Source organism: Embiotoca jacksoni, unplaced genomic scaffold (assembly GCF_022577435.1).
Source record: "Embiotoca jacksoni isolate LCO1_2020_lvr unplaced genomic scaffold, fEmbJac1.0.p SCAF_6, whole genome shotgun sequence".
In the NCBI taxonomy this organism is placed as follows: domain Eukaryota; kingdom Metazoa; phylum Chordata; class Actinopteri; family Embiotocidae; genus Embiotoca; species Embiotoca jacksoni.
In genome coordinates, this window is record NW_027185414.1 from 19,473,670 (window position 1) to 19,487,863 (window position 14,194).

A 14,194-nucleotide genomic window follows, 5' to 3' on the forward strand; every position below is an offset into this window, starting at 1 on the left:
TTTTTCTTATTCAGAGTTACATGCGCGATCTCTACGTGCGTCACCTGTGTAACAGCTTTGGATTTTTGGGCTGAGTTGGCTTTGGATTAATGAGGGTGACGGAAGGTCAGTGCTGACTCAAGACTTCAGTTAACCGCAACGCCATTGTACCTATTGATGAGCCAGTACTGAATGATTTGTAGCTTACACACCAAGATCACATACTGCACCCTTTCTTTTCTTTTTTTTTTATGCTTTTCCTCACAGTTTCAAAGGTGTATACAAAATTTAACATCAAGTGAAGTCCTCTATCTCCCATTGCTCATTAATGTTTTCCCCCAAAGTTTTCATATTTTCCTTTATCAATAATCATAAGACTGGTCCCAGCTGTAAGCTACCCAGACCAGCTACTTCGATGTGTCGACACAAAATGTCTCAAGTAGTGAGGGACAACAACACTGCTATTTTAGAGAGCTGGCAAACTGCTGCATTAGGGATTTTTGTATGTTGGAAAAAATATCTATGCCAAAAGCTACATTTATCATTTACTCCTGGGGCTAAACTGCCACAGATGTGGATTGTATTGATAGGAGTACAAACAGTGTCGCCCCTCCTTTCCTGAGCAGCAAAGTTTCCTCTGAGCTTCAGGGATGGCAGCTGAGACCGAATTGGCTGCTCAACTGTTGTCACTGTTGTTATATTTATAAAAGATAATGCTGGTAGGAATCACAGGCATACAGTAATGATATGGCAGAAAATAATTGCAAATTTAAAAAGCTCTGTAATTCTTAAGCAACATTAGAATGAGGAATGCTTCTTGCTCTTTTAACATTTGTCCAAAAAAACCTGTTTTTTGGTTTGTTTGAAAATAGAAATAGGGTCACAACCTCTTCCAGTCAGACTCTTTTTTTTTCTAGAGGCTATGTGATTTAGAGCAATTTTGTTTCATGCCTGGGTCCCATTTAATTATTTTTTGGTTTGGTGCCATGTTGACTGCCAACGCCAGAACAGACTGCCTCATTATATTGCTCTGCACACAGGTATGACTGCACTTCATTATACTTGCTCGAGAATAACACACACATATACATACACACACACACACACACACACACACACACACACACACACACACACACACACACATTCTCAGCCTACCAGTTCATTAATGTACTCTATGTTTATGTAATTAAATATACATGCTATATTCCACTCTGCTCTCCCTGTGAAAATATATGGTATAGTAATTTGGCTTTTTTGGAATGCCATTACAAAAGACAATAACATCCTTTCAGTTGATTCAAGTGACTCACTTGCTAGTTAATAAGTGCATCTCTTCACTGGGACCACACACACACACACACACACACACACACACACACACACACACACACACACACACACACACACACACACACACACACACACATTCATCACTTCAGGGGGCATTACACTGACTTACATTTATATGTATTATGTATATGTATTACATTTATAAACTTACCTTAGCCTTTAACAAAGTCTTTACCCTAAAATTTTATGATTTATATGATGTTATTTAAACTTGCTTTTGGGCCCATAAGAGAGGTGGGTCCACTCACTGTGACTGTAAACAGATTTTTGTCCCCACAACATGAATAATACAAGTATACACACACACATGCATGCACACACACATACTTACACATAACCTCACACATGTAGACACCAATTCCCTGGGGTGGTAGAAGAGGATTATGGCTGACTTCTCACTCAGTTCCAAAACCCCAGGGTCAGTCCTATGAACTGACTCAATTTGAATTTAGTTTGCAGCCTGTTACGATATGAATTGTGCCAATGCCACCCTTATGAAACTAGAATTTATTTTGCTTTTTGAATATCCCACTCCCATGGCATTTTAGGGGGTCTCACATCCAGCTTGCCTAAAGACAAATGTACAGCAGCTGGTAAGAGCAGGCACTGTACATTTACACCATTGTATTCCTAGAGCTTATAATTTTTGTTTTATGTGAAGAATCAGAGGATTAAATGTTATGTTTATTTTTTAAAAAGACACGTGAATAGATGACTAAAAACAATACTACACACATTTAATGAAAAACGAATTATTTAGATATAATTTGCATCAAAAGAAAGTCATTTGCATGGTTGAAAGAAATATCAAAACTGTCCTGTCACCCCTCAATAAACACTATATTCTGTACGGGCGGAGAGAAAGTGGCAATGTGAAGCGCATGATGTCACAAACACCACAACTCTACTCCCTCCTGCAAATACAAAACTGTTACAGTACACATGTTTAAACAGGGAAGTAAAAGAGCCTTGAAGTATACATCAGCTTCGGAGTGTCTCAAACATATTGAAACACAATTTTTTTTTATTATACAATCAATATTCATGAATACTTATTTGCATTTCCCTCGATCTGGATGACTGTGTATAATCAGTCTGCTTGTCTACAAAATATGGTCATTTTATTCTGTTACAGAGGTATTGGTTTTTCGACTGAAACACTCATCTTGAATTCCATTTATTTGATTTCATACGACAGGTGGGTTGTAAAATGGGTCACAATCAAATTGTTTTTTATTTACTTCCATGTAGCAACAAAAGATGTTGACAGTTTGCCATAGTGTAGAGCCTCAGTTATGTGTTTCCAATGTGGCAGCTTATTGTAATCTTCACCTGGGGGGATGTTGGTCAACACTATAATAGTTTATGGGTAATGTTCTTTTCAGTTAGATTAGGATGATTCATTCAATAACAGATTAATCAGCCTATTAATAAATCAATTACATGCAAAGGAGTTAAAAACAGATCATTATATTTCTTTTTTGTGGTAAACAGATTATTCTGTATTACTACATGCTTATTAAGGCAAGCTTTCTGAGACATTTTGTTTATGCAGGATTTAGCTTGCCCCATCATTTTATTTTTTTCATGCACTATACGCTAGTGCGTTTTGATTTCCAGCACCTGTAATAGTATGTGTGTGGAATGTGTGCGTAAGTGAGAGAGAGAGACAAACAAGTTCAAGGATATGCACTCACTGCCTAGGTTAGCATTTTGTTATAATTATTATTATAATTATATAAGTTGATTCGCAAGATGATAATGACAGGCTGCAGAGTAAGTTTAACAATGCTTTGTTGACCATCTCTCAGACTCAGGCTCTGTTTATCCCTCGGAGTGTTCTTTTCATGCTCTTTAAAGGTAATTTCATCTCCAAAATGAAATGACAAACATTTCTATAAATGGACGAATGTGTTTCAAAAAAGCAGCTCTTACAAATGATGGACTCTTTCGTAGCTGTAGCTCTTTAAGGCAAATGCAGCAAACCCAGTTGTGCATAAGGCAACTCAGAAATGTGACCGAAGTGCTCATTTGTAGACAGAAGGGAAAATTATATGTATGCTAGCTCAGGCTCGTCTTCAAAAGGAATAATGAATGAACAGTATCAGGCTATCTTTCCTTTTCCCTTTTCAACTGCCGTTGACTTTAGTTGTCTGCTCAGTATGAAGTTTGAATAAGAAGTTAACTCTTTCCATTGCTTTCTGTTCTCTTTTCTTTATATTTAATGTGTTTCTTTTTTGAAACTGATGATGAAATATGTTGTGCCACTAAAGCAACCTGATGCTTTCCACTGGGCTCCTATAGGTATCTCTAATGACACTCTATGGTCAACCAAAATAATAGACAATCAATGAGTGTGGTTGCATATTAATTATGAATATTATATGTTTGCTTGTTAGCCATGAATATGCAAGGCAGAGATCATGCTGTTTATGCAACTGCCTCCAAAGTGCTACTTAGCCCTATTTAATGAAGGAATAAGCCTCATTCCCTCCAAATGAATGTGAACACACACTGACACAAAGACTAAAAAGAAATGCAGTTCTGTTATGAATTATGAATTACGGGCAAACTATGATTAACACGATGAGACTATTGAGTTTGATTAGAGGTGTTAGACTGAATCTCCAGCTTCATAATAAACCATCAGTTTTACAAAAAGCCCTATAGTAGTTCTATTAAAAAAACAAAGTCAAAATTTGTCAATGTTGCTTCAACTAACACATGCATGTGGGTGACTTTATGCACCTTGAGTTGTGTTAGATTTGTTGGACTGAAGTTGAGATCATTACAATTAGAGATGGGGAGGGGAGGATAAACTGACAGTAAGAGAGATACTTTAAATGACTAATCGCTATAGGGATGGGACAAATAATCAATATATTCTGATAGAGTCTCTGGTGATATGCTATCTTTACCCTGGCACTGATTTCATAGCATTTTCTCTTGTTAGTGAGACAGCTCCTTCCTTTCCTGCAGACATTTCTGAAATAATCCTTGCTGCATAATGATCAGTGTCAGCTGTCCATAAAAAACTGAAACCTGTTCAGGATACATGCATAAAAAGGACACATTATTGTACATGCATCAAGTTTGTTTAAACCCAGGTTACATGAAGCTTATATCATCTCAAATGTTCACATGACAGTGACAAACATTGTGGTTTAGAAGAAAATCAACTGACTTTATGCAGGTGAGTCACTGTCGGTAATCATTCTGCACAAAACCCTGCTGAAAGGGCTTGCTTATTTCGTACTGTGGCCTGACCGGCAAAAAGCATATGAAGTCAGTCAAGACTGCCACTGAACGTTACTTCACAGATACCAAGCAGCGGGAGTTGAGGCATTCTGCATCTCAACATACTCAAATAATAAGGACTGTAACTCAACACAAAATTTACATTTGAAGAAGAAAAATGCAGAATTTGTATAAATTTATCTTAAAAAACACTCAACCTAACTCATGGGCTGTAAAACCCACTTTAAAACTGTAAAATAAAAAGGATAGACTATATTTTTTCCAGCTAAAACTAGCAGATCTAAAGGATCACAGTACAAGTGGTGTTGTTCAGATGAATAACCCAGCAGACTGGGTGTGAATGCCCCCTCGCTGGTGACTGGCTGCCCTGCAAAAAGAAATTTAATTTAGTCTTAAATTCATCCGGAGGTGTGCTCAGCATGCATGCTTGATTTTTAGCTGTGCCTCATGCCATTTATACAGTCGCATACAGTTTACACTTAGGAGATACCAGTTTAACTACTATTTTGAACCTCTGTCAACAACAACAGCTCACCTGGGAACCTTGGAATTATGCTGAAGCTTTTGTTTGAGTGTTTCTGACATGTAGTGGAGTTGCAACTAGCAGACAATATAGCAGCTCATTTTTCTTTTTTGCTTGTTATTCTTTGGAAGACATGCTTCAAAATAATTTGTTGTAAGAATTATTGCACAAGATGCACTTTTTTTTGGTACCTGTTTTACCAAGGCTTTCTTTGTGGGATAGTTTGTGGTGCGTGAATTATCAAAATTTAGCCAAATAATTTACCCTCCAAGTGAGTCGCAGCCTAATTACTGGCATTTTTAAAGTAATTTAGGGTTGAAGACAAGAATCATATAAGTCCATGTGCAGTACACTATCAAAATGTCAAAAAGAAACCACTGCTGCCTGATGGTGGAATATAGGAAAGGCTGTGGCTGCATATTATCGGACTGCATAACTTGCCTTCCAGATATAAACTATGTCCAAACAATACAGAACTTGAAATCCAAAATTGTCCTTGAATGTGAAACATATTTTTTCAAAGACTATTTCATCATTAAGTACTGTCCAGAATCATTCGTTTAGGTGTCCATCTGGACCTGTAACACCGCAGTATGGTTGAAATCAGTTCCATGTCCGTTTGCTGGCATCAGCAGCACTGCCTTACTTGTCTGGAAGTCATTTGGACCAGACCTCCTCTAAGTTATTTGGAAGATAGTGGAGGATACTTAGCAGGCAGTAGACTGTGATGGCTTTAAGTTCACTTAAGCCCATTCATTGATTAGTCTGTTATCTCCAGGAAGATGTTTCGATGCTAATTAGATCTGATCACTTACAATTGCTCCTCAGCCACTAGATAATCAATGCAGTCTAATTATTGTCTTGTTTCTCCGCCCCTTTTTCCTTACTTCCTTTATCATCCTCTTACTTTGCTGTTTTGCTTTCTTGTTTCTGTTCTTTTTTTGCAAACCACTTTTTTTCTCCGCCAACTTATTTTCTGTCCTCTAAAGTCAGTTTCTCTCTGTTTTATTCTTTGTTCCTTTTTGGCTGTTGCTGAACTACTTTAAGAGTTTTCCAAAAGGAATAAACTAGATCTCCCTTGGTGCTAATGTCACTCACATACAAACACAAGAGAGATACAAAGTTGATCAAATTCAAAACTGCAGTCTAGATCTTTTCGGCTTACTGACAAGGGTAGATTAGGAAGTGCACACACCGTCTGACCTAAAGAAATGCATGAACTCACACGCATACACTCAGATTGAGAGTTATATGTGTTTTGTAGAAGACAGTAAAGGACAAATGCATGTATCATACCGAGCAGGGTAGGTAGAGGGAGGGGGTGTACTCTTGTTCCTGTGAATAAAAGAGAGCTGTCCAATGATCTGTGAAAGAGAAGCTGCAATTTGTCCTCGTTCACCAACCCTACGTAAGATATCAAATATACACACAAACACGCACACACACACACAAAGACAGATATACACAAACGTAGTCCCATAGAGAAGAACAGTGCCCCAAAATGCACCAACATGCCCTGAGAGTAGAATAGCACTCCAATATGCTCGTCCCATTTGTCTCAATCGGCCTGCTGTCTGAGCGGTCAGTCTTAGGGCCTCAATGGGAATACAGAATAGAGTGCAGCTTTTTACACTTACTCAGCCTCACTGTACTCAGTATCTCTGACCTTTGTGGCCTTGCTCCATGGGCTAGATACATCGCATTCACCACAATTTAAGAACATGCTTTTGCAATTGTAAGCCACGCTAACCAACAACCTAACCTCTGCTGATTTTTACACGAAGTAGATTGACCCAGAACTGCTGGATTAATCTTGTACTGAATAGGTTCACTGCTTCTCTGAACCTTTGAGGTCAAAGGCTCATGTTTAAGGTCAATAAGTGGGACTGCATTTTTTATTTTTTACCTTAAAGGGTGAATATACATATGCTGCAGTTTTGGTCAGTTAAAATGTAGGTCACTTTACTTTAGCTCAGTTCAGTTTACTATAGTTAAGTCTGTTTTAAGAAGTGCCATATGAAGAAAACATGGAATTCTGGATGACACTTGGAATGCTAAGTGCATTTATATACTGTAAGACCATCTCTAATAAAAATAATATAACCACCAGACATCTATCTACTATTTATCACGCCCGCTCAAATTATGCTATATTCATCGTGGGCTCTGACTGGCTCGGTACAAAGCAGCCCATACTGGCCGTTATCGACCCATTAATTGGAAAGTGGCCCATTGTAGTGAAAGGGCTGGGCATTATAGACAGACAGGAAGAGATGGAGGCTTAAGATCAGCCTGGACTCTAATTGGCAGGAAAGAGGTTTCTATGAAGTGGCATAATGTGCTTTTTATTGGCTTGTTGTGGGTGGAGCGTATGCTACTTTAAATGCTACATGCATTTTTGTCTTTTTGATAAGAAAAAAACTAGAATCCTGAATGAAATGCTCAGGGATTGTATATTTCCTTTTAATGCTATGTTTAAGTACAGTACACCATTGCCATTTTATAGTTATTCCATAAATGACAAACAATTGCATTTTTTAAGTGTATTGTAATAAAGAAAAACAAATTCTGTACAGATGGATATCATTTGATCTTTGTGCATAGGTGCGGGAAGTAAATTAAACCATATAACAATCACGAAAACCATTTTCCCTTAATGCTCTTTCCTCCTGATTCGATTCAGTGCTAACAGGGCCGAGCTGATTGAAAAGTATCTCCAAGGTTGATTCCCTGGTCATAAAAGTACAGAAGGTCCACATCAATATAAAGACCTCCATCTACCCTTTTTGAAAAATGCTGGCTGTTATCATTTCAATGCCAAACGATTTCAAACATTCATTCTTCTCTCACTTTGTGGTCAGATTCCAGCCTTTTATATATTCTGTGGGTGTTTTTCTTTTAATATTGGTGAAGGCTGAGGTGGAATAAAGTGTTTAGGTAGAGATAAAGGTGTTGGCAAAAGCATGGAAGGTCAGAGTACTGAGGTGGCCTGTCTGACCTTCACACACCCTTTTTCATACCGAGCCACCGCAGAGCCCGGATGACATTGAAATACTCTATCGACTGTGAGTCAAGCTGTGCATGTGAAAAACCCTGGCACATGGAGACATTACTCACTAAACATGACATTTTGCTGCTATGAACTCAAGACAAAGAGTTGTGCACAACATAGGGTGATTATTTGTGTTACTGTAACACTGCTATAACAGTATGGAAGCTATTTCGCTTGAAGACATTTGCTTTCAATCATTCCTCCCTCTGCCGAACAGAGACTTTGGACTGTGATATTATTCCTGTAATAATTTTAACTAAATATAAACACTGTTTTCTCTCGAGTCTACAAATTTGAAGTTATTTTCATTATCAGTAAAGTTGCTATTTTCCCTACATGCCAGAAAGCACATGATGATCTTTGTGACCTTTTATCTCCTTTGACATGATTAAAAAACTTAATATACTTGTATGTTGATTTAATTTCCATTAGAGTGAGATAAAATGGGGGAAGAGACCGAGTGCTTTCCAGTGTCAATGTGATTGATCCGGTTTGTAAGGCAGGGCTGCATACAGCTCTGAGGACTGACTGTTTGTGTCGCTTATGCTGTCGGGTTTGTGTCAGTATTCCATTATACTTGTATAGTTTGTCATGAATGTCATACTGTTTCTTTGTGTGACTGTATATATAAGCCTAAGTTAAGCCATAAGTTAGTGCATCTTTGTGCATGTGTACAAGCACGTGTGGGGTGGGTCCCCCCCACCCCCCCCACCCCCCCACCCCGCACCCACTCATCGATCCACATAGCTTGAAGCCCCCTGTGTATGATTAGGTATCCCATATCAAATAAACACCACATAGTTTTCAACACATACAAGCTCCGGTTCCTGAAAAACAATTTCTCTCTGTGTAAAAATGGGAAAAATAAAAGTGTAAAGTCACAACGAGTCAACAGTTTCTAACAGAAATGTTGTTTAAAAAAAAAAAGAAAAAAAAAAAGGAGCGAATTGCATTTTAATTTCTGTATACATTGTGCTGTAATTTGGTTATTAGATGTCAGGCCAACACTTCAACACAGAAACTAAAGTTTTTCATTTTCATCAAGTCTGTAGTCCCGAGCAGTTATTGATTTTATCATGTCCGCTAGATTTGATGTTCAGCTCCATGCTTTACTCTCCATTGGCTAATTGGCCTGTTTCTTGTGATTAATCAAATGCTCAGACTTTGGTGGTATAGAGCTTACATTTCCAGTACTTTCTTTTGCCCCTACTCTGTCCTCTGCCTAATTTTTTCTGCATAATTAATCATATGTCACTCGGAAATCTTGTTTCACAGCAGGACTCATTGCTGTAGAGCTTACTACATACTTTCTTCTCCCTCTCTTCTCCACAGACGGACAATTTCCCCACTGAGCCTAATTATATGGGTAGCAGACAACAGTTTGTTCAAAGGTAAGAGTTGGGATCTATAACCATCACTACATCTCAGCCCTTTGTTTTCTACTCACCAATAGTCCCTGCACAGTACTATAACAACAGTCACTGTGCTGATAATTAATTGTACTGAGTAATAGCAGAGGGGAAGAGCATTTATATTAAATTAGGTTAAAAAGTGGTCTCTAACAATTTTCTTTATAATACAAACAATATAATCACACACACAATCCTTTCTTTTTCCGTCTTTAGCAGACATTGAGGCCAGCACAGTATTTTTAGAAGCATTTTATTAAATCTTAAATGCTGTTATTATAATTTTTCTTGTTTAGTATTCAAGGAAGCATACCAATATTTAATTCTGTCTCTAAACATCTACTGATTGTAAAACTTTTTTTTTTTTTTTTAATCCAGGACAAATTCTCAGCCATACACTGTTTATTCATTCTCTGACTCTTGTCTTTATTGTTTTTTCATTTATGTAGTAGTTCAACGTTCAAAGACCCAGAGCGAGCCAGCCTCAGAGACAGTGGTCATGGCGACAGCGACCAGGCTGACAGTGATCAGGACACCAACAAAGGCTCCTGCTGTGATATGTCAGCAAAAGAGGCCCTTAAGTTGAAGGCTGCCGGCGTCAAACCTCCACCTTTGGAACAAGGTAATCCCCTCATTGGCAAATGTGACTGCATGAGAAGTGAAAGACGCCACGGAAGCAAACACACTCGAACCAAGAGCCTGTCAGTCTGTTTTTCTGTGCTGCAGTTATTTGTACTAATGATTGAGCTTTGGACTTGCCTCAACGCTCACAATCTGAACTTCTACTTGGCTACTTTATTCTTCTCTACTTTGTTCTCTGCACTTTTCTCATTTGAAGTCCATGTGGTTTGTGTATGTCTGTGTATTGGAGGGGTGTGAGCAAGTGTGCATTCTGTACACGTCCTCAGTTTATCAAAGCAGACAAGCCCATTATGTTTTTATAAGCCCAACTACTTCAGCCTCTCCATTTAGTCCCTCATCCCTGAGCACCCGTCTCTGAAACTTTGATAATGGAACATGGAAAATGACTTACTGAGCGGCAGCGATGTAGCTTCGTAGTGTGGTGATTAAATATGAATAATTATTCTAAGCGCTGTGGGTCGGGCAGATTACACATGACATGTGTAGAACAATAACTCCCCAGATATGAGTTGTTGCAGTCCCCTCACCCGAGCCACCTCGCATGATTAGTGCCGGATCAGAGGAAGCAAGAAAGTCAAGATTATACATAGGTTCAGAGAAAAGAAAGGGGATAGGAGATATGCTATATTTCTCACTGCAGCTTCACACTGTCATGTACCTCAGTGTGCGCCATTACCTGCTTGGCAAAACATATATTACCACAGAAATACAAATTTACTAAAGTCTGTACAGCGAGAAGTATGTATTGCACTGACTGGATCCAGAAGTACAGTCCTGTATACTGAACATGGATTCTCTGTAATGGAGCCATTAATCCAGGGAACAGAAGGGCTGTTTTACTCCTTGCGGAAGGACAATGACAATTTGTGCAACACTCTGTGCTGCAATATGCATGTCTGAATAGATAGCTTTTTTTTTTTTCCTTTTCATTGGTTTTCACAATGAAAAAAGCCACACACGTTGGCAAGAGAAATTGGCCAATTAAAGTGCCCCATATGTTTCTCATTTTGAAAATGTTCTCATTTAATTGTCCATGAGGGACCGGGAAGATCACATTTATACACATAAGACTCATGGCAAACGGAGTTAAGAGTGTGTTGGGTAGCAGTCAGTCAGAAAAACCTGTTCCAATACGACATTGTCGAGGGATGTGTGAACGGCAGTCTGTCCATCCACCTTTCTGTGTATCGTCTTCGATCAGTATTGGTCTTCAGTGAGATTCTCACACCGTAGCTACACACATACACACACCCACACACACACACACACACACGAATCCAGAGTTGCTGCAAACTCGTTGAAAAGCTGTAACCTGCCTACCTGTTTCTCGTTCATAGCTGCCCTCCCATTTTATTCTCACCCTCTGCTGTGTTTTCCCTCCCGCTCCATGACTTTCGTTCCACTTCTCTACCTCTCCTTGTTTGGGGAAATCGATTGATGTGAGATTAGACAGTTAACTGGCTGCAGCTGGCTGTGTTTAGCCAATAACATGTGGGTTTAGCTAAGCTGTGAGGGAGGGCAAGGGCAGGAGGCCAAGGCCCGGTGCAAGAGCAGTGATGAAGAGTGAGGGGTGGTGAACATCACTCTGGCACCGTTCCAATGCATCTTTATTAACTTGCAAAAATACCAGTTGAATTCTTAATAGCCTCAAACTGAGTTAGATTTAGACTGAAAATACAATACTATAATGTGATCTTCCTTTGCTCAAATGTTGGAACGCTCTACTTTTATGTTTTATGTACTCCTGCTGTTTAAGATGGGCTTTAAGATAGACCCACCTGCTACTTTTGAAGCTGACCCACTCATGTTCAGGTCATTTAGTAATTTTATAGCTAATTAATGAGGCTTACTAAAAATAATAAAGTAAATAGAGGAAGCTGAAACATGACCTATAAAAATAATATGTCGTAATGGGCTGCTCGACATTCAGGTATCACTATCTCCGCTTTAAACAAAGCGGCATGTGATGCATTCATGATCGCACTCAGGTATGTCTATCTAATAAAAGAAAAAGAAAAGAAGAGCTTGTCATTGGTCACTGTCCCCGGGGTCATTTTCCTGCGGGCTTATTTTCTTCACATCTCAGCACTTAAGAGTCTACTTCATAGGTCTCTCTGTCCCCCCTCTTTCCGTCTTTCATCCCATCTTAAGTCCTCTGGTTCCCTCTAAGCATAGTCCTCCCAATTACTCTCTGTAGCGCTCTCTGCTTTCCTGCCAGAACACTCCGGCCTCATTCACTGGCTCAGTATAAACAGAACTACAAGCATGTAGTTCAAGTCACAATCAATCCCCAACCCTGTTTGAGTTCTTAGCCTTTATGGTCACTAGGTTGTAGCCTACAGTGTATACACAACTGTGTTTCTCTTTTTTTGTTGCTAATTTTGCCATCCTGTTTTTTTTCTATCTTAATATACTGTACTTCTTTTTCCCTCACTTTCTCTGTTTGTGCTCTCCTCTGGTTAAAGGCATTAGTAGAACAGACATACAACTCCCTTATACGATGCTTGTAATTTCTCTTCTCTGATTTCAGTACAGTTTCCTTCTGGACAACATAATCAGGACATCTTCGCATCACAGATCAGTCTCAAATTGATTAATTAGCCCTGCAAAATTGGTAGCAATGTATTAATTAAGCTTAAGTATATCAAATGCATTTTTTGCCAGTTTTAAACAGCGATTAATTGATGCTCCAATGCGCCTGCAGCAGACACTAATACGGGCTTGTCTGGCTCTGGCGGAGTGGCTGGCAGCACATCGCTCGCCTCTGTGGAGATGACTGCCATAGTTGCTATCACGAACAGACAGGCGGCAGTGGTGTAGGGAGATGTTGCCCACTGATAGGGCTGTCCGAGCAAATGGAGAGAGGGAGCTGATGGGGGGAGAGGAGGAAGAGCACGGAGAGGGACGGATACAGTTAGACTGTACCAGCTGACCTATCCTAATTAGCTGCGACTGGATTATGATAATCAAACCGCCTCCCTTGTTTTAAAAAGGGGAGGCAGGAGTGGGACAGAAGAGGGGGGAACGGGGGTGCGAGGAGGATGTGATACTACAAGGACAGTGTAGATACAGTGCGCAGAGACAGCATGATATGTGTTCCAATGGCAGCACGGTAGAAGGCGATGAAATTGACTTTTCTCTCTTATTTGTGGCAGCGTGATAGAAATCCCCACCCCCACATCGTCCCTCAGCTTGTGAATAGTTTAAATAAGGGAAATATCCTATTTCTTTAGTTGTTCTCACACAAACTATTGGTGCAACCACACTGAAATAATGACCTAAATGCACGCACAGATATGTTTACAGTAAATCTGTATGTCTACGTACAGTATGGTAATATCACTACACGAGTGAATCCCAAAAAACAAATGAACAAATATCTAAGTTCAAGGCATCTAAATATGCCATTTATACCTTTAGATACCACTGGATTTTCATCATAAGCATTTTCCACTGAATACAACAAGCTTAAACAACAACCACAATAGGATACATATTTTAAAAATGGATTTCATGCAGTGAGTTTTTAAGCCCTCATTATGGCATATTGACACTTTGAAGCTAAACGTGGGCAGGACTTTACATTTTATCATGTGTAAAATCACGAGAAAATAGGTCTTTATAAGTTATTTTGTTGAATAATAGTTTTTCTTTCCCACTCCACACTGAGACCAAACAAACTAAATATTCAGACTTTAATCCATCTTAAATATTCACCCATCTTCCCTTGTGGCAGTCTTAATCTTAAGACTCTGGCATTACTATTCTTTCCCAAAGCATTTTGATTTCCCACAATCTCAGTCTTTCCTTTTTTTCTTTTTATTCAGAGCAATTAATTTTGAAACACGACAGAAACTTTGATAAAAAAATAATAAAAAAAAATGCAATTCCAAGCTTAATTGACTGGTCAGAAGTCAGATCAGATGCCCTTTTCACACTTGTAGCCATGGCAACCTCTATCCTGCTCACTCTAGTCTT

General features: G+C 39.0%; 1 protein-coding gene across 2 annotated transcripts in view; it reads left to right on the forward strand.

Moving 5' to 3' along the window:
• Positions 1 to 14,194, forward strand: part of pcdh17 (protocadherin 17) — a 57,272-nt gene that overhangs the window by 13,946 nt on the left and 29,132 nt on the right. For both annotated transcript variants that reach the window (XM_069173525.1, XM_069173526.1), the window contains exons 3-4: positions 9,498 to 9,556; positions 10,024 to 10,196. In XM_069173525.1, the coding sequence (XP_069029626.1) occupies positions 9,498 to 9,556; positions 10,024 to 10,196 (232 nt within the window). The remainder of the gene's footprint in view (positions 1 to 9,497; positions 9,557 to 10,023; positions 10,197 to 14,194) is intronic.